At 43.2% G+C, this 19950-nt stretch overlaps 1 protein-coding gene across 6 annotated transcripts in view; it reads left to right on the forward strand.

The window, feature by feature from the left end:
• The window catches only part of PPFIA1 (PTPRF interacting protein alpha 1), a 102488-nt gene that overhangs the window by 35794 nt on the left and 46744 nt on the right, over positions 1-19950 (forward strand). For 4 of the 6 annotated variants that reach the window (XM_072639411.1, XM_072639413.1, XM_072639416.1 and 1 more), the window contains 10 exons: positions 8344-8445; positions 8979-9143; positions 9781-9855; positions 10189-10290; positions 10495-10716; positions 13216-13362; positions 14636-14770; positions 15329-15403; positions 15760-15843; positions 19715-19846. In XM_072639411.1, the coding sequence (XP_072495512.1) occupies positions 8344-8445; positions 8979-9143; positions 9781-9855; positions 10189-10290; positions 10495-10716; positions 13216-13362; positions 14636-14770; positions 15329-15403; positions 15760-15843; positions 19715-19846 (1239 nt within the window). The remainder of the gene's footprint in view (positions 1-8343; positions 8446-8978; positions 9144-9780; positions 9856-10188; positions 10291-10494; positions 10717-13215; positions 13363-14635; positions 14771-15328; positions 15404-15759; positions 15844-19714; positions 19847-19950) is intronic. The other 2 variants (XM_072639412.1, XM_072639414.1) reach the window with 1 other exon arrangement.

The raw sequence follows: 19950 nt of genomic DNA on the forward strand, positions 1-19950 counted from the left end.
TACACACATACAGATATAAGGTAATCCAAACACTTACTGAGGCAGTTACGGTTCTGGTTTGCCTCAGCCATACTACTGGCCACATGACAAGGGTTTTTTGTATGTACCTGTGTTTTAAGACCAGAGCTTTGTTTATAGTAGGTAGGAATGGAATGAAATGATTTTGGTGATGGGCGGAGTGTCAGTGCTGTTTAGTAAATTTAGTTTGGGGAGGAGGGTGGATCCAGACTTGTGGTTTTTGTCAGGCCTGCGGATCTCCCACTGTGGAACCTTCTTCTACCAGAACTGGCCAGTAATTGATGGTTTCAGAGAGTTTCCTAGGACGTTGAAATGAAGTCAATTGTCCAGGGCCACATTTCCACTGTATTTCAGAAGTGGAACTTGAGCCCATGCCTTCCTGACACCAAGCTTTCTTACGTTCAACTGTTCTAGTCTGTTCATCTTGTGCATGTCTGAAGCACATTCAGTACCTTTCAACATTCAGTACCTCAATGGGTGTTTTTTCTCGTTTGTCCAAGACCTATGAGGTATAAATTGGATGGGATGGCAGAGGCATGGCCAATCTATTGAAACACTAGAAAGAAGGCATTTGAGAGGATAGGAAGGTAATTATTATAGAACTACTTACCAGGCTCACTTTACTTCCCCCAAGGAAGCTGTTTCTGAAGTGATGCCCATTATCAAAATAATCTGTGAAGATTCTTTGGCACTTGACAAAATATCACTTAGGGTTTGGGATGCTTGGCTTATTCCTGTATTTGTGATATTAAAATCACCTTGTATTGTGAAACCTCCTCAGGTTTGAATAAGGTTGTCACATCTCTGATAACTGAAATGTCAAAGATTCCAGATTTAAAATTGAGTTGTATCGTGCCATTTTTATAACATAGCTTTATGGCATATTTTAGTGACAATGATTTTGGTAGAGGAGATGTCATCTAAAATGCCAATCCTTTTGCCATGGGGGCAATCTTGCGTTCCTGAAGGCTATGCTGTTCAACTGTGAGCAGGCTTGAAAGGTTTATAGAATAATCCTGAACCATACTCAATGGCAGCTACCTAGTGATTAATTTTTAATTTAAGTGCACAATTTATTATGAACATCATTTTTAACGTCAGTTGCTAAGTAACATAGTAAGAATGCCCCATAACGTGGGTTCAGAAGGCCAGGTATGATTATGGTCTGATTCACCTCTGGACAGTCAAGCTCAGAGTCTTGAGTTGGAAGGACTCTCAGAGAGTCTTTTGTACAGTATGTGCTTGAATGAAAGGCCCCAGGGTGTGAATATTGAGCCTTGGCTTGAAGACCCTTGGTGAGGAAGAGACCTTGCTACCCGCTAGCTTGGGGAAGGCTTCTCAAGCCTGCTCCTGCTTTCTCATGATTTCTACCCGGTGCCTGCTATCTGCAAGAAAGGCTGATTAACTGATGGTTCTGGAGCTTTGTGAAGGCTGGACCTGGCGCATTTCATTCCCTTCTTGCATTTTCCAGTTATTTCTAGAGGTCAAAGTTAGGTTGTCATTGTTCCTCTCTTTCCCCTTGGAATTAGGATGCAGCTGGGCAGGTAGGTGGTGCAGTGGATAGATTACCAGTGCAGGAGTCAGAAGGACCTGAGTTCAAATCTCACCTCAGATACTTGACACTCATTAGCTGTGTGACCTTGGGCAAGTCACTTAACCCCAGTTGCCTCATCCTGGGTCATCTCCAGTCATCCTGATGAATATCTGGTCACTGGATTCAGATGGCTCTGGAGAAGAAGGAAGACTGGTGACCTGCACAAGTCTCCCTCACTCAAAACAAAGTCAAGTGCAAGTCATGTCATCATTTCTCTGATGGCATGGTCTTCTTTGGCAACGAAGGATGAACACACATTTCTTTTGGTCATGGTGACTCTTGAATCCCATATATTCAGGTGTAGAGGGGCTGCCTCTGCCCTGGTAGAAGGACCTACAGGGATGAAATCTTGGATCTTTTGAAGTCTTGAAGTAAGAGATTTGATAATGAGGATTCCTCCCCTCATAACCTGCTCTTCTGCCTTGTCTCAGCCAGTCTGGGCATTTCAGCTTGCCCCCTCCATGTCTGGACATAATTCCATTTCTCAATGAGATTGTAAGCTGGAAACTTTTTTATCAGGTTCTGAGATCCTACAAAGTATGTGATACACCTATATTGTCTCTTGTCTTTTTAATTTAGTATGACTCAAGCCAGTCATTGTTGAGAGTATCTTGGTCATCTGTTCCTGAATTCCATCGCTTTGTTATGGTACAGAGGAGTACTAAAAGATGAGTGGAATACTAGCACAGTTCAGTGGAAAGTGGCTTATTCTAGGCTATTTTTATTCTAGTGGCAGGTCCAGAGCTCTTTTAATGACAACCAACTTCTCCCCAAAATAAGGACCCTTTAAAAAATTTTTTTTCAAATGAAAATCTGGTTTTTATATCATCTAGACATAAAGAAAAAAAGGAAGAAGCAATAACATTTAGCAAAACCTATCAGAATCTAACACTATATGCAGTGTTCCAAGACCATTACAGGTGGAAACCCCCCACTCTTTGCAGTCATTTGCTGAGGATGAGGGCAGCCTGAGCACTCTGTTGGTGTCCCGCAGTAAATGCCCTTTAACAAACTTGTAGAATTGACAGAATTGGATGAGTTCAGATCTGCATGGGGGAGGACGGGGAGAACATGCACTTGGTTTTTGCTTCGCTTGTTTTTAATTTTATATTTAAGCACCAAAAAAAAAGAGCAGAATGCAAAACAAGGATTGTATATTAAACTGAATCACCATTTCCTATGTCTTGAGTTTTTAAAAAATATCTAATACATTCCACACATTACTTAAAAAAACAACAAAAAAACCCTGCTTGGCTATGCTTCCTTCTAAACTTTTTCTGTTCTGTCTATGTTTTACAGAATTTCAATGATCCCCGCTTTGTTTTTTGGTATCAGCACTGCTCGTCCTCCAGTTAAAGAACTGATGATGTATTCATTCATCTGTTGGCTAGCGCAGAAGCGAGCTCCCCCTGGCCGCCTGGCTCTTGTTATGTTATCTTCATTTTCTTTTATTCCACTCAGATTCTTGTGAATCTGTGTGAAATGGTCATAGCATTTTAACGTAAAGACACAGCTATAAGGCACACGCTGGTTATGATTTATTCAGATTTCATTTAGAATCGCAGTTTTGGAATTGAGCCCCAGAGAGATGTGATTTGACCACAGCCCCAGTAAAGTTAGTGGCAGACCCACAAGGAGAGCCCGTTTCTCCAGAATCTTTTTCTATTGATTTTTGGTAAACATGTATCAAGAATTTGTGGGACATGGCAGTTTAGTCATTGATTTTTAAATCACTTGCTTTAGTTCTTTAACAATAGTAGTCATAGCTGAGTTCTGAACATTGGGTTTGTAAGTATCCTACACCACAAACATCTGGCTGCGCATATCTCAGCCCCAAGCTGTCCTGGGCTGGCACGGGGAAGTGTCTGATTTGTAGTCATCCTTTTTGTCTACTTGGTTTTATGTACAGTTTCACTTTGTCTAGTCTCTCTCTTTTTCTTTTTATTGGCCAGTTAATTCTGCATTAGGAAGACATTTTTACAGTCTCCTGTTTTTCTTTATTCAAACTCTTGCCAAAATACTTTGTGAAAAACTTTTTATCCTTTCCCTTCTGTGGTTCAACTACAAGTCAAAATAGAATCCTAATCATTTCTGATAAGGGTAAGGGTAGAGCCAGCACTAAACCTTTGTCAGGAAAAATGGGAAAACTGTGACATTTTTAGGAACTAGAACCATTTAGTCTTGGTATATGTCTGAACATTGTGAGCAATGTTTTCTCTCCACCCCCATTTCTGGATGTCTCCATTTTCCTCTTTATTCTTCTGCAATGAAATTTGGTATTTTTCAAGTACCATCTTTTTAAAAAATTGGTTTTAATCAGTCGGAATCCAACACATACACTCCCAACTGAAAATGCCACCCCCCAAAAAAATCACAAACATGTATAGTGAATAAAAACAAATTTCCACATAAATCATGTTGAAAATTTTTTTATTTCATTCTGCACTCTGAATTTTTCACTTTTATCAGGAGTGAATTGTGGAGTTGTGATTGGTGGTTATGTTGATAGGAGATCAGCACAATAGTATTCCATTACATTGATGTATCAGAACTTGCTGACCCCTTCGTTCCTCAATTCATGGGCACCTCATCTTCAGATTTTGTTTTGCTCAGTACTAATCCCTTCCTTAATCCACTATCCCTCCACTCTTCTCTGACCATTTCAACTGAGAGTGAGATTTAAGTGTCCCTCCTCCTGGAATGAATCGCTTAAGCTTCTTACCCACACTTCCCTGTGGATATTTCTCTTCCTCTTTCCTTGCATTTTTAAGATCGTCAAAATGCGATAGAACCAATACTAGACCTTGAGACATTGTGCTCCCTCTCTAACCCTTGATGATGCTGGGCTCAGAGGGGATGCTTGCATCATCTCCCTCCATATGTGAATATAGGCAGTGCATGTTTATTCTTTATCATTGTTCACTCATGTTTACCTTTTCATGTTTCTCTTCACTCCTGTGTTTGTATTTCAGGATGTCATTGTAGTGCTGGCCTTTGAATCAGAAATGCTTGGAAGCACTCTTTCAGTAGAGGTCTGTTTGTGTCGGCCCTCCTCCCCGATCCCCTCCACGATGTCATTATATGCAGTTTTGCTGGGTAGCTCATTCTCAGCTAGAAGCCCATATTCTTTGCCTTCTGGAAGCTTGTATTCCAAGCTCTACACTCCTTTCTAGTTTGGTTTACACATCCTATGTGATCCTGACTTATGGCTTCTTGGTATTTATTTCAAGCTGTTTGTAGTATTTTTTTTTTTGACCTGGAATCTCTTAGTTTTTGACTGTAATATTCCTAGCAGTTTTCACTTTGGGGTTTCTTAAGGAGGCAACTGGTGGATTCATTCTGTTTTTACTTTACCCTCTAGTCCTAAGAGATCCAAATAGTTTTCTTTTAAAAACTTCTTGAAATACTTTTGGTCATGACATTCAGCTAGTCTGATGGTTCTTAAATTTCTCCACAACCTGTTTTTCTAAGCCGGTTATTTTCACTATGGGACTTTTTAGGTTTTCTTCTGGTTTTTTTCCAGTCCTTCAACTTTATTTTAATTAGTTTTTGTTGCTTGGGTATGGTTTTGCACCTCTCCCTGAGTTGTTAATTCTTTTCTCAATTCTTTTTTCCCATAACTCTCATTTCCTTTACTTTTTTTCCCCTTCAGGTGCTCTCAGATCATTAAAAGTACAATTTTAAACTTCCTTTTTAGCTCTCTGTCTCTTCCAGGAATTCTAGTTGAATTTTTACCCAGGCTGTATTTTTTCCATTCTCTTCTGAGATTGTATGTTCAGCTTCCTTATAACTGTATATCTCTCAAGAATGGAATTTTTTTTTTGTTTGCTCATTTTTTTGGCCTTGATATTAAGGGTAGGCCCTGCAGCATTTCTTGAGGAAAGATCTGGGTGGCTCTTGTTGCTGCTTTCTTGGAATTTTGAGTGTTATGTTGTTCCAGGATCTCTAGTAGCCTTGGGATCTACAAGCTTTCTTGGCTCATAGAGTGCTCTGATGGAGGTCAAAGTCTGATTGCTGCCCTCTTGATCTGAGTTCCACAAGTTTCTGGCCTAGGTTTGGGTCTGAGCAGGAGTAGACTGCTGCTGGACTCAGTCCAAAAAGCCATCTGGAAAGCAGTGGCACAACTGTAGGCTCCCCTTTGGTTTGGAATTCCTGTCCTAGTTGTGTTCTGCTAGATGTTGGAAATGAGACCCTGCTCTGTTCCTAGGATTTGAGCCCTACTGCTGCTGCTGCTTTCTGAACTTCCTTCTTTCTCCAGATGTGGGCTCCTGCACAGGTCTCCTCCTCATCCTGCATCTCTGAAAGCTGCTGGTTTGCACCCATCCCTGCAACAGGGTCCTGGGACCTCTGCTTGTCTTTGCGTAGTTTTTCTGCTTGTGTATGGCTGTGTTCCAGTACCTACCCATCTTCCTGTGTGTCTCCTAAATGACTCAATGACTTTTTTCCTGAATTTCCCTGTCAGGATTTGGTCTAGTGCATTTTCTAAATTTGTTCAGAGGACTTTTGTGAAGAGGAGCTCAGCCCACTATGCTCTCTTAACTTGACCTCTCAAGCTCCATTTTAATATATATTCTTTAAAGTTCCTCTGTGTATGGTTTCATTAGTTTAGAGAACTAATGATGTAGCAACTCTTCCACCAATGTACATCTGCAGGGTCAGGGGTATATACATCACAAATTAATCAGAGTGTAGTTTTGAAATGGTTTCTCAGCCAATAATTTTTTAAAAATACTTTTAAACAAGAGATTAAAATGTTGGCCTTTCAAAACTTTTAAAATACGCATAGAATTAATTTTAAAGCAAGAGTTGGATGATTACGCCATATGTATAAATGTGTGTTTGTGTGTGTGTACAAAACACTGATGACTATCAGGTGTCTGGCAAGACAACAGGTATTTAATAAATGCTCCATTAATTGACTGGAGATAGCTAGTTGACTTAGTGGATAGAGCATTGAACCAGGAGTCAGGAAGACCTGAGTTCAAATTTAGCCTCAGACACTTACTAGCTATGTGACCCTGGGCAAGTCACTTACTCTTCCTCCCTTTGCCTTAATCGACTGGAGAAGGAAATGGCAAAGCACTCCAGAATCTTGGCCAAGCAAACCACATATGGTTCACGGGGCCATGAGGAGTCAGACACGACAGAAGACTGAGCAGCAACAGCACAGATAAATTGATTGAATAACACAGTAGCACTAGTTAAAGCATAGAATAAGTTCTTTCTCTCTAAGCCTTTACTTAGTCCAGTGTTGCAAGTCCTCTGGGCTGGGAAGGCAGCCGCTGCCCTGCCGCCTGATTTGGCACCACTCACTTCCATACCCTTGGCTATGCTATAGCTTCTTCAACTTTCCTGGGAGGAGCTGGCCCTTTACAAGTTCCTGGAGGGAGGACTGAGATTGAATGGCTCCTATCCAAAGGATGTGTCTGACCGGGGCCCCCTCTCTAGGCTTCTCACACATGACTCTCCCTTGTTCTGTCCTGCCTTGCTGTTCGCTGTCGGTGGTATTCAGTGCCTCAGTCCATTCTTAGGAGGTGTGTAACCTTTCTCCTCTTCCACTTTCTGTTCTGTAAAATGGAGATAATTAGAGCACCCTCCCCACTGGCGTGTCAAGTACTTTGCAAAACTTCAAAGTGCTATCTAAAAACTGTCATTGTTATTACTAGGATTGTTCATTGCCTGTACCTTTTATTTTCATGTTTCATAGGACACATTGGTTTTCCTCTCCTTTCTTTCATTTTTTTTTTCTTGCATTAAATTCTAGCATTTCTCCAATGTTACTGGCCAGCTAGACTTTGGGTTAAGCTGGGAATAGAGCTACTCAGCTCCCTTTCTGCCCCTTCTGATTTGGGAAGGAACTTTGGGCATAGGATTCTGGGACTTCTCTGATTCAGCATCTTTTCACATAATAAAATGCCAAAAAAAATTTTGTTAAGAAAACATTCCTTTTAATTAAAAAAAGTTGTTTTTTTTTTTTACTTTAGAAAGAAACCTAGGAACCTTAGAGATGCTAACACCATTATGTTTTAATTCCATCAAATATTTAAAATGCTACATATGGAAAATTCCCAAATTCCTTTTCGCTTTGTGGCTGCCGTTGGCTAGGCTTTGAGTGTTTCTTCTCTTATCTGACTGCGAGCCCTCAGTACTGGGCTCCTGTGGTTGTGGTTGGTGGTGCTTGGATTCCTAGGCTTTTGCTGGCAGATTGAGTGATGTGTCTACCTTCTGTCCACTGTGCATCTTCACCACGTGCTGAGTCCTGGGTTTTGAATGAAATGGGCCGATGAGGCCCTCAAGTCTGTGGACAAGTGAGCAGCCCTGGCTAGCTCCCTGTGATCTCTTGGTACCATGCATGTGGAGCCCAGAGGAGGTGCTTTGGCATACTTCTGGACTTATTTCACATCATTTTTCCTACTGTCAGGGGTCCCAAGTGAATCCATCAAATTTGTGGATTCTGTTTTAAAACTGTCTTACCTATTTCACTTTGAAAATTGAAACAGGTCTCTTTGAGTTTCTGTAAGTAAGCAGATGTCTTCCTGAAAAGCATATTGAAGCATTTCTAGGCTGAGAACAGGTTGGGTGGGCCTGGGTTCCCCTGTGATGGCCTGAAATTGTCTGGAGCAGATGCCTCCAACCTCAGGGCTCTTGAGCAGAGAGGAGAAGATGGCAAACTGAGCAAGTCCTGGGACACTTGTTTTCTTACACAGCATCCTCCTTTGACTCTTTTCCAGGAGTTTGCTGCACTGACTAAGGAGCTCAACGTCTGCAGGGAACAACTTCTTGAAAGAGAAGAAGAAATTGCTGAGCTGAAAGCAGAGAGAAACAATACTCGGGTTAGTACGGCCTGGCTGTTTAGAAGCAGAGAGCACATCAGACATATGGAAGGATGGTCTGACCTGTGGTGGCTCTGTAGGAGAGCGTCCCCCTGCTAGTCTTGGGCACTGTTTGCTTGTAAAGTTTTGGGGGTTTTCACAGTGATTGAATGATTAACTAAATGAATGGTCAGTTCAGGCACCTCTCCATATCTTGTATGTACACAGTTGTTGCATGTTTTCTCTCCTTGGGGACAGGACTGTGTTTTTGCCTTTCTTTGTATCCTTAAGGCCAAGCATGTTGATCATATTTCGATTATGTATTACATTTTGGTTTTTTTGACTTCCAAAAGACTAGATTAAAATAGTGTAAATAGAGAAGATTCCTAGGATCTAAACCATTCCTTCCAGCCTCCAAATTACCAAGTCTGTCTTCCAGTTGCCAGTAAACATTTATTAAGCACCTGTTACATGCCTGGTCCTGTGCTGCAATTCTGCCCTCAAGAAGAATCCCCAAATAAATCTGTTTCTGATGTGGATTTGGTCTCTTTCAGCTGTTACTGGAGCATTTGGAGTGCCTGGTGTCCAGGCATGAGCGATCTCTCAGGATGACGGTTGTGAAGAGACAAGCCCAATCTCCTGCGGGAGTGTCCAGTGAGGTGGAGGTGCTCAAGGCACTAAAGTCACTGTTTGAACACCACAAGGCCCTGGATGAAAAGGTTCCCACTGCTCAGCTTTTCCTCTTCCCCCAATCCCATTGCTGCTGCCCCATCACCCATTCAGGCTCCAGGATACTCTCCTGGCTTATTGAATTTTTCAGCTTTGAAAATAGACATTTCTTGACCCAAGACAGGAATTCTGTATGTTGGAAAAAATCTCTAGACTTAAAACCCATGTTCTAGAAGTGATTTTCTATGCAAGAATGGGTAGACCTAAGTGAATTTTTTGAAGTTTAGGGCCCCTTCATATAAAGCTAAGCTTTGCTGAGAATGAAATAACGTGAAAAGCATTTCTTTCACAACTGTATCAGCTCATCAGTATTAGTTCAGTCACCTAGTCCTGAAGGTGTTTTTCACCTTTTTTGTGTTGTGTGCCTTGGGCGATCTCGCAAAACTAACAGACCCAGATCCCTTCTCTGAATTGTTGTTGGTTTGTTTTTTTTTTAATACATAAGATACAAAGGATTACAAAGGGAACCAATTAGATTGAAAGACAGTTGCAGATTTTTTTTTCTTCAAGTTTTAGATTCACAGATCCCTGGAAATTTGCTCACAGATTAAGGACCCTGGGTGAACCCCAGTCTAGTAGGTTGAAACCTAGCTGGTTATTTCACTTGTTTATTGCTTTCTTTTAAAGGTGAGAGAACGATTACGAGTAGCTCTGGAAAGGTGTAGTTTACTGGAGGAAGAATTAGGTGCCACCCACAAAGAGGTGAGTGAACGTGGCTTTCCCACTGGGCGGGCGGTTTTAACAATGCTGCGGAATCATGAGTTCTGAACTAAACCTCATCTAACCCTGGTTCCGGTGTGTCCCATCTCTCTCCTCCTGTTCTCTCAGGAGAAGATGAGGCCCATCTGAGCAGTCACAAACATGTGCTTTCTTTGGACAAGTAGGGCCACCAGCATTTTGCAAAGTCTGCTCATGCCGTTGTTACTTGGGCCCATGTGTGACAGCAAAGAGCAGCAGCAGTTTCTGACGGCTTTAAAAGAGACTTTGTTGTTCTTTGCGTCTCTTTCTGATCAGCGTGCTGTGCTTGATTTTTAGCTGATGCTCCTGAAGGAGCAGAACAATCAGAAAAGACCGCTAGCAGACGGGACGCTGGATGTGAGCTACGAGCAGGAGAACCCCCCAAGCACCAATGGGAAGGCAAGTCTGAGTCTCTGGAGTTTGTCTGATTCGCAGGGAGGCTTCTCCAGAAGCGCTTTCCTCAGGTGCCTGCTTAGAGAACAAGTGGGGCCTGGCTTGTCGGAGCCCTCAGGTGCCCAGTGGAATCGTTTGGAATCTGTTTCAGTCTTCCATTGGCTCTTTTTCTGTGCAGGGCACCATAAAGCTGTATTTTTGTTTTGACAGAGATCTTCTGATGGGTCTTTAAGTCATGAGGAAGACCTAGCAAAAGTGTTAGAGCTCCAAGAAATTATAGACAAGCAGTCCAAGGAGCAAAGCCAGATGAAGGAGCGGCTGGCAGCTCTCTCTGGCCGGGTCACTGAGCTGGAGGAAGATCTAGATACTGCCCGGAAGGATCTCATCAAGTCTGAAGAGATGAACACCAAACTACAGAGAGATGCCCGAGAAGTGAGTAGTGGGCCTTTGTGATTGGGGAGGAGGAGCATGGCCGGGCCGTGAGGAGAGGAGGGAGTGCAGCCAGGCTGCGAGGAGCAGCCTGGAAGTCTCAGAGGGATATCGGAGAGGCCCCTGGCCTTCCGTCCTTTCCCGTGGTGGAGTGATGATGATGACAGAGCCCTCCCTGTCAGAGTAGGGTTTGGGGGGAATCACCTCCATCTTGTCCTCTGTTTCTTTGCCTTAAGCAGCAGGGGTTGCTGGTTAACTGGGGATTTTTATAGTATCTTATTCCATTGTGTCAATTTGTAATAGCTATAGGCTTTTTAGCAAACTTTGTCTTTTCTAAATACCTTCTCTGTGTTACGAGTCACACACATAGTCCCATACCTCTTTCCAAATCCTTTGGGTTAGACAAACAGTATATAAAAAGGTAAAGGAATACATTGCACTAGAGTTGGTTCCTAGGGCTTGTTTTGGGGTTACCTTTTCTGTAAAAATTGAGCAAACTTCTTACAATCTCTTTGAGCAAAGGCTGAGCAATTACTTGTCAGGTAGGTTTTAAAGAGAATTCTTGTCCAAACATGAGATTACCCTCTCAGGTCCTTTCCAATATGGAGATTCTGCGATTACCCATCTGGCTTAGGGGCAGTCTTGTTTGGGGAATGGCTTAGATGAGGTCCAAAGACCATTGACCTGCCCCATCCATACAACAAACACTCAGCATATCTTAATAAGATAAGGATGATTCATATTAAAGATCACTAGTTTTTTAATGTTAATAAAACTGAATCTTCATGAACCTTATGCTGTCCAATTTGCCCATCCTTACATGGCCAAATTTCGTTTCTAACAGACTTACTCTTAAATAAATCCTTGACTTGAATTGTGGCAGCTATTCTGTACAGCATTGTCAACATTACCTGTTGACTGAGTTAAAGGAGTTAACATTATTGACAGTCTCCTAGGAGTCTGACATTGTGTCCTCGGTCTATAAGAAAGGAGCCCTGTTAACCGTCAGCCAGAGACTTGAGTCAGGTCAGAGAGTACTGGAGGGGACACATTTGTGGTTAACCTAGCAGTGAATGCATAGAATGTGTCCACCCTTGGATGCTTGGGAACCAAGGAGCATAGATGCCCTTCTCTGGTCGCCATGGTTGCCCTCACACCACTGTCACTGTGACCACAGACTGCAGGCTTATTCTCCTGCAAGCTCCACTCACCCCCAGAGGCAGACAGGACAATCAGGTCAATTAAAAAAAATCTCCATACCAAGAATTTAGGGCTGCTCTAAGCAGAAAGAGTTCCAGACGTGGAATGGAGAGAGACCTGGGTTTCAGTTCCACAACTCTGTATGTATCTCCCTTAACTTCTCACCATCCTCAGTTTCCTTCTCTGTAAAATGGGTGTGACAGACATGCTTCTTTCCCAGGGCCATTGTGAGGTTCACGTCTGTGAGCCTCCTGGGATTCTGTTCGTGACTATTTGGCACACAAAACTATGGAAGTGATGAAAAGAAAGCAAGCTGCATTATTTTTTTAGGTTGTCTGGGGGAAGCAGTCAAACTGGCGCTCCTAAGCAGAAGCATTGTGTCTCACCCAGATCTCCACATCCTGCTTCGGAGACTTTGTAGCCAGCAGGGTGACATTGACTTGGCTTTGGGGTGCGCGAAGGCCTGGTCTCATGGCCACATTAGCCTGGTTGCAACCTAGTGCCTCCTGGCCCTATGAGTGCGATATTACCAGCTTCCAGTCTGAAATGTCCTGGCACTCTGGGACTCTTTTCTTGGGCCAAACCCTAATTTTCCCGATGAAAATGAGAAGTAATGCAGCATTGGGTCCAAGTGTTACCTTTTTGTCTGAGATAAGATCGTTACCCTTGTGAAAGGCAAGCACAGTATCCCCTGCCCTGGGCTCAGGGCCCAGCAGAGAGGACAGGATTTGTGAGTGTCCACTGGATCTCAGTAAATAACTAGAGCAAAACTGTGCAATCTGAGGGTCAGAGAGACCTCAAAGGGACCCTTCTATGACAATGGACAAGTGTCCTGACTCCTTTGCTTTCAGACCTCAAGTCATCTAGAAGCAGCCTCGTCTCTGAGTGAGTTGCTCCAATTTGGAAGAGTTTTTTCCTCACTGAAATCTTAAATCTGCTTGTCTATGGCGACTGCCCATTGCTTCGAGATTTTCTACTTTTCTGGAGGTCTTACTCTAAGAATCCTCTGTTTATAATTCTGTATTCAATTTGCTTTAAAATTCTTTATTGAAAAGGGTCACTAAGGTGAATTGAATTTTGTGTACATCACCTGTAGTACTCATCTATACTCATCTTAGTAGCACCGGTAGTGATATGAAGAGTTACATTGAGGAGAACATGTTTGCCTGTTCAGAATGTGAACACGCTCTCTCATTCTGCAGCGATCAGATTTCCCCCTGTACTTTTGCATGCAGTTCTCCTCTGTAACCTCTGAGTGGTCTGAACATCTGCTTCCTTCTCCTCCTTCCTGTTCTTTTGCAGGCCGTGGCCCAGAAGGAGGACATGGAGGAGAGGATCACGACTCTTGAAAAACGCTACCTCGCCGCCCAACGGGAGGCTACCTCCGTGCACGACCTCAATGATAAACTTGAAAACGAAATTGCTAATAAAGACTCTTTGCATCGACAGGTAGTGCTTCTGTTGGAGGGTATTGGGGTATCACTAATGGAGATCTCAAGACCAGCGTCTTCTGGCTGTCCTGAGTTTGGACAGAAGGTGCTCTTGCCCTCAGGCTTTAGAAGCCTGAAGTGTGTGACAGTTTTGGAACCTGCACTTACCTGAGGAATAACCCTGTACCTTCCCCATGCTGGATGGTTGAGGCAGGGTCTGTGGGGCCCCTGGGGCAGCACTCCAACTCTGATGGCTTATTCCAGCTTCCTCCCTAAGGAGCAGAGAAACCAGGAAGAGCAAACAGGATTCGCTGGCTTTGGGAAGCGCTTTAAGCCATGGTCACCAGGGCCGCTCTGAGTGGTTGGCTGTTTGTCTCTCTTCTTCCATCATTAGTTAGAGGTTGACTTTAAAAACTAAGTAACAGCTGTTTGGCTCAATGTAAGGAGTGGCTGGTCAGCATGAAGATTCAGTGTTGCTGAGGGGTCCCCCAAAACATGTGACTCCCCAGAGTTCTCAGTGCTAACGTTTGAGCAAGTTTACCCTACTCCGCTCAGTAGGGTAATAATTACTGAGTGTGGCCCAGGGGAACAGAGAGAAAAGCCAACCTTTCTGTCCCCCTTGGGGCATATAGCACACCCACCCCAGTTAGGTCCAGGTAGCTTAATTGAAAAGGGGAGGAAGCAGGAACAGGCAGGGGGGGCATGCAGGGAAACTTCCCAGAGGCAGCATTCAAGCTGATCTTTTGAAAAGGAATCTTAGAACGTGAAGAGGTAAAGGTAAGGGGGGATCTCTTTCCAAGTCTGATTGACAGCATCTGCCAAGGCAGAGGGGGAAAATTCTGGGTTGAGTTGGGGAAGGCTGAGTAGGCTGTGTGGGTAGGGGAGTGAATACTGGGGCATCATGGTAGCTAGAACTGGTTGTGAAGGAAGTGAGGGCTGTAGCTTTAGGAGAGAGGGAGAGATGGGGTGAGACTGGGTTTGGCACATGGGTTTCAAATTAGACTGTACTGCCTACTTTTCAGGAGCCTTAGCACTCCACACTTCCTCTTGGGAACTAGCCTCAGAAACATATCACAAAACTTTTTTTCTGATTTTTAGGAACGTTTATTTTCTTAAAGAGTTTACAGTTAAGATGTTGAAGAGAAATATGATCTATTAGAAAGAGCCCTTTCTAGGCTAGAATTCAGCAGAGAGGAAGCACCCTAGGGCTGTGTTCTTGTGGGAGATTGCAGCCCACAAAGCATCCTGAGTGCCACACCTGCTTGTGCTGTAATAGCTGGATTTTGTTCCAGAGTGAAGACAAAAACCGCCAGTTACAAGAACGCTTGGAATTGGCCGAGCAAAAGCTGCAGCAAACCTTGAGGAAAGCGGAGACCCTGCCTGAGGTGGAAGCTGAGCTGGCCCAGAGGGTGGCAGCACTCTCCAAGGTAGGGCCCTTGGTGCCACCCGCTCTGTGCTCTTGGTTATGGCTTCTTAGGCAACATAGTGGATTGTCCCCGGATAGTTTCTGAGTCAGTGCTCTTCCTCATCCTTTGTTGGAGAATGCTAGGTGGTGAAATGTCTCTGCCTTCTTTGTCTTCTTAAAAGCTTTTTCCGTTTGGTGGCTTTATGTAGCTCATGTCTCCACATCTTGTTTGAACTAAGGATTGCTGCCCGGTAGAGCAGCCCAAGCAACACCTGCAGAGCCTGGGGCTTGCCTTCCTCTTCAGGAAAGGGTGTTTCTGATTATGAGGAAGATGCTGTCATTTAAAAGTCATCTCTGATAGATGTAACATATACTGTAGAGAAGCACTTCCTTCATTTCTTGCTCTTAACAGGCAGTGCACAGTGGGAATCCTTATTTTAAACATTGGTGTGTGTGAAACCTGGCCATTTCATATCTGGAGCTGTCACCATGGTTTTCCTCTCCCATCTGTGGATCTGCTTTTTGAAGTCTCGTTTCTCTTCCACTCCATTATCTTTATCATCTCTTGTTGAATTTGTAGTCTGACCCTTTGTCTTCTGGAAACTCTGCCGCTAAGGAGGCTAAACTGTTCGAACTTACTTCCAAGCTTAGGAAGGTAGAACCCTTTGTACCCAGATCACTGTTTCTGCTTGTTGCTTTCTGCTTTCTGTGCTGACTAACTGAAGACTGCATAAGGGCTGGGGATAGTGTTTCCTGGGGGGAGGCGGATATGAGAATTTCTAGCACAAACCTAATCACCAACTCCAGACACTACACAGTTCACCAAAGGGAAAGGAAGGTGTGCTTACTCACAGGCTCGTGATAGAACCAAGTAGATGTGGCGCCAGCAGTAGAAGTGAAAAATGTCACTCAGCACGGCATGCTCTGCTTTCTGCTACGGCACTAGTTCCCACAGCATGTTGTAAGCAGTTTTGAGTTACTGGGTCGGACTGACCTGTTTGTCCCCGGCAGGCTGAGGAGAGACACGGCAACATCGAGGAGAGACTGCGCCAGATGGAAGCCCAGTTGGAAGAAAAGAATCAAGAATTACAGAGGGTAAATATCTCACTAGTCCCCGGGCAGAGGTCCTCGATTACGCGGTGAGGTCACTGCCTTTTTGCTAAGCCGCTAAATTTTCAAAAATAAATTTTGTTTTTTTTTTAATAGCATGAAAATTTTTCTCGGTATTTTTCCCCTATCCTCTCCCAGAGAACATCTATAACAAATATTTTTAAAGAAAAAAAAAGAAGAGGTAAAAATGAGCAAAATTAATCAGTATATTAAAAAAAACTGAAAACACATGCAACGTACCTCACTTGTGGACCTCCTGCCACTATCAAGGGGGGTGGGGTTGGTGTGAACGTTTTCTCATGTGTTTTCTTCAGAGCTGTACTTGTGCTCTCTAATTTTGCAACATTCACTTTTTTATACCTCTGAGTACGTTGCAACATTTACTTTGGGGGGGCGGGGTTTGTCTGGGTTCTTTCCATTATAGCCATTATATGTATATGTTGTTTCCTTGATTCTGCTTACTTCACTCTACATCTGTACATGTAAATTGTTCCGTTTTTCTCAGCATTCATCGTATTTGTCATTTCTTAGAGCATGGCAGTGTTCTAGCACATTCAGTTCCACAGTCTGTTGAGTCGTTCCCTAGTTGATGGGCATCTTTGTTCCTAAGTCTTTGCTAGCACAAAAAGCACCCTTAGGAATATTTGGATGTTCCTAAGTACTTTTTTCTTGTCGATAGCATCCTTTGGGTAGAGACCTCGTGGGGGAATCTCTGGGTTGAAGGTTATGGGCATCTTAGTGACTTTCTTTGCATAAGTTGTCTAGAGGCAGCGCTCCACCAGCAGTGCCCCTGTGCCATCTACCCACACGGCTCTTTGCGTCTCTTATCACTTTGCCCGTTTGTAGGGTATGAAGTAAAACCTCAGGGTTATTTGGATTTACTTTCTCTTATTATTAGTGACTTGAAACATTCTTTCACATGATTATCAATAGCCTGCAGTTATTTTGAGAAGTGTTTGTTTATATCTTTTGACCACTTTGAGGAATGGCTTTTGTTCTCATGTAGTTTGTCAATTATGTTTCTGTACACAGGTGTGTATGTATATATACGTATGAACACATACCTATATAATCATGAGTAAGAAATCCTTGTCAGAAAAATGTGATACAAAGAATTTTTTTCCCTATCAAATACTTCTCTTCTTATTCAGGATGCTTTTAATGTTGTATGTGTAGGAACTTTTCAGTTAGTTGTGATCAAAGCTTTCTATTTTATCTTTTGTAATTCCTTCTCTCCCTTGTTTACTTAATAACAATACATCTCTGACATAGCTTTGAAATTTTGATTAAAAAAAAAAAACAACTTGAAGGTGAAGCAAAAACAGGATTTTATATTTGATCCAGTGTTAGGGAGCCACTGGAGTTTATTGAGTAGGTGTGTAATAACATGGTTGCACCTGCACTTTCAGGGTTAAGTCAGTCAGGGTTAAGTGACTTGCCCAGGGTCACACAACTACTAAGTATCCGAGGCTGGATTTGAACTCAGTAATCCAAGTGTTATAATTTTTATTTTTCAGATGAGGAAACAGGCTCAGATGTATTCAATGACTTTTACCCCAGTCATGCATTTACTATGTGATAGATCTGAGATTTGTTCCTAGATGGTTTGATTCTATATCTGGTGAGGAAGGCCTATTTTGTCTCAGTTTGAGTCCTGTAAAAAAGGAGTTCATTAAATTTCCTGGTTCGAAGATGGAGTGCCGATGAGCTCCCATGCCAGACACAGCAGTTTAGGAGCTGTCGCTCTTAGTCCGAGACTGTGATTTCTGCTAGCTGGCCCAAGGAGGGTCAGCAGCGGCCATCCGGGGTTCATATGAGGAACTTGGAGGAGAGGGGAATTTTGACACTGCATTATACAAAATCTGAAGGTCACATTTGTGAAAATCGCTGTGGATCTTAGCAGAACTGGCTTTAAGTTGGGAGAAGCTGTCAAACTCATGGCTGTATCTACAAGTTTTCCAAAGTTCTGATTTTTGCTTGAAAAGTCTGATTTTATAATTGGCAACAAATACTGTCAGTTGTTTTCCTTGTAATGACAGACTCACTTTGTTCATTTTTGAGCAGAGGTTTGCCAGATATCCAAGCCTCTCCTCAACATCAAGGTTATAGTGGGATGTGGTAAGTGCTCAGTGTGCTTTCCCATTCCATCCCAGAATCCTCAAAGTGGGCCAGTTCGTATTGCCTCACCAAGGATATCCTTAGTGAGATGGCCATTGTCATTGTTGTGACGGTGCGGTGGTATGCCCGACACTGCAGTGCGCACTGTGGCCAGGATGGTCTGGAGCCACTGGCTTGTTTGTATGCGCTGTTTTGCCCTGTTACTGCAAATGTTAACTCAGTTATTCCAGAATAAACCAGGAGATTCAAGCACTTGGAGCATTTCATCAGGACTTCTTTGTTGCTAAGCATTCGTTCACATAGATTAGTCAGTGTTCGTACTGGATGAATACAAGCAAGATAGCAAGTCTAGCCATGTTTGGAGAGTCACCCATTCTTAAGACAGTAGTAGAATTCTGCAGTAGAGATATTAACTCAATCTTCACTTTTGCTGCTAAGTCTTTAATTCACAGGTGATGTAGAATATGGAAAACTCCACTGTACACTCCTGAGAGAGAGAAGAATTACACCTTAATATTTTTATGAAAATGGTTTTGACTTTGAGGACTCACTGAAAAGATTTTGAGGACTCACCCAGGGATCCATGGACCACATTTCACAAACCACTGATTTCAGCAGAGTCCCTCTTTCCGATCATGGCAGCTCACTGCATTCCTCCTCTCTGACTGGTCCATTTGGCTACCTCTGCCTTTTCAAAGAATAAACACTGGACATGGTCTTGTGTTTCCTTACTTCTGATTTTTCAGACAGAGCAATGGCATGTGCAGCTTAGAGTCAGTCTACCCAACTTCCTGAACTTTTCTTCCTTTGGAAAATGTGAGAGTTGAATTTCATGACTCTCAGTGCCCTTCCTGCTCTAAATCTGGGGTCCAGATATTCTTGGGCTGTGAATGAAATGCTTTGCAAAACCTTCAAGAGCTGCAGCAGTAAGAGTTACTGAATTTGTATGGTTTAAAAAAAAAAATGAATTCCTTTAGTAGCTGTAGTTTCTTTATGAGGAGAATCAGATGTCTTACTTTTCATTGCTCATGAAGAATAAAGGTGCACATCATTTGGAGAGGAATGCAAAGGTGGCTTTGAGGAGTTTGGATCATGTAATCTAAGAGAGGCTTCAAAGAAACATTCCAGTCAAGAGTGTGATGAAGGAGATGGTGGCTGGTTCTATGCCTTGAGTGTGGCCAGGACAGGCAGATGGCTGGAGTTCTTCATTGATGCTCTCCTGCTGTTGGGAGGAGGCAGTGGAGGCCCCTGCATGCTGAGTGGATGTCCTTTGGGGACCCTTTTCGATGACATGGATCAGACCTGCACAGAATAGGCCAAGATGGAACTTATTGGAGAGAGTTCCTAAACTGAGGTCATGGATCCCTTTGAGTATTTGGGGGACCTGGTCCAAACTGTTCTACACAAGTAGATGTCAGGCCTCCTCATGCTGGACTGGCCTCACTAGTGGCCATGTCTAGGATGCTCCAGTTATGGTTGAGAGTAAATCAGAAGCGATGAGAGAGCTGTAAAACAGTTCTCTTGATAGTTGAGTTCGTTTATGACACAGGGCCTTTTAATTTAAATGAAAACATCGTTGTTTTTAAACTTTGAAACCTGAGGTTTTCTCTGCGTCTTTCTTCCTTTTCATTTAACAAAGGTCCTTGGTCAAGGGATCGTTCACCTTCTCCTTCAGTTGTTTGCCTCCCTAGAAGGAGAGAAGGGACTTTGCTCATTTTCTCCTCTCGTCCTGACTCAGGCACGGCAGAGAGAAAAGATGAATGAGGAGCATAATAAGCGTTTGTCGGACACCGTGGACAAGCTCCTTTCTGAGTCCAATGAGAGGCTCCAGCTCCACCTTAAGGAGAGGATGGCGGCTCTGGAGGATAAGGTATGCTGCTCTGAAGATGCTGGGGCAGAGCAGCTTTTTAGCTGCCATCTTGGTAGAGTCACTCTTCTGTATGTGGAACAAAGTAAATTATTGGGGTTACATGC

The sequence above is a fragment of the Notamacropus eugenii genome, chromosome 2 (genome assembly GCF_028372415.1).
Source record: "Notamacropus eugenii isolate mMacEug1 chromosome 2, mMacEug1.pri_v2, whole genome shotgun sequence".
Classification (NCBI taxonomy): Eukaryota; Metazoa; Chordata; class Mammalia; order Diprotodontia; family Macropodidae; genus Notamacropus; species Notamacropus eugenii.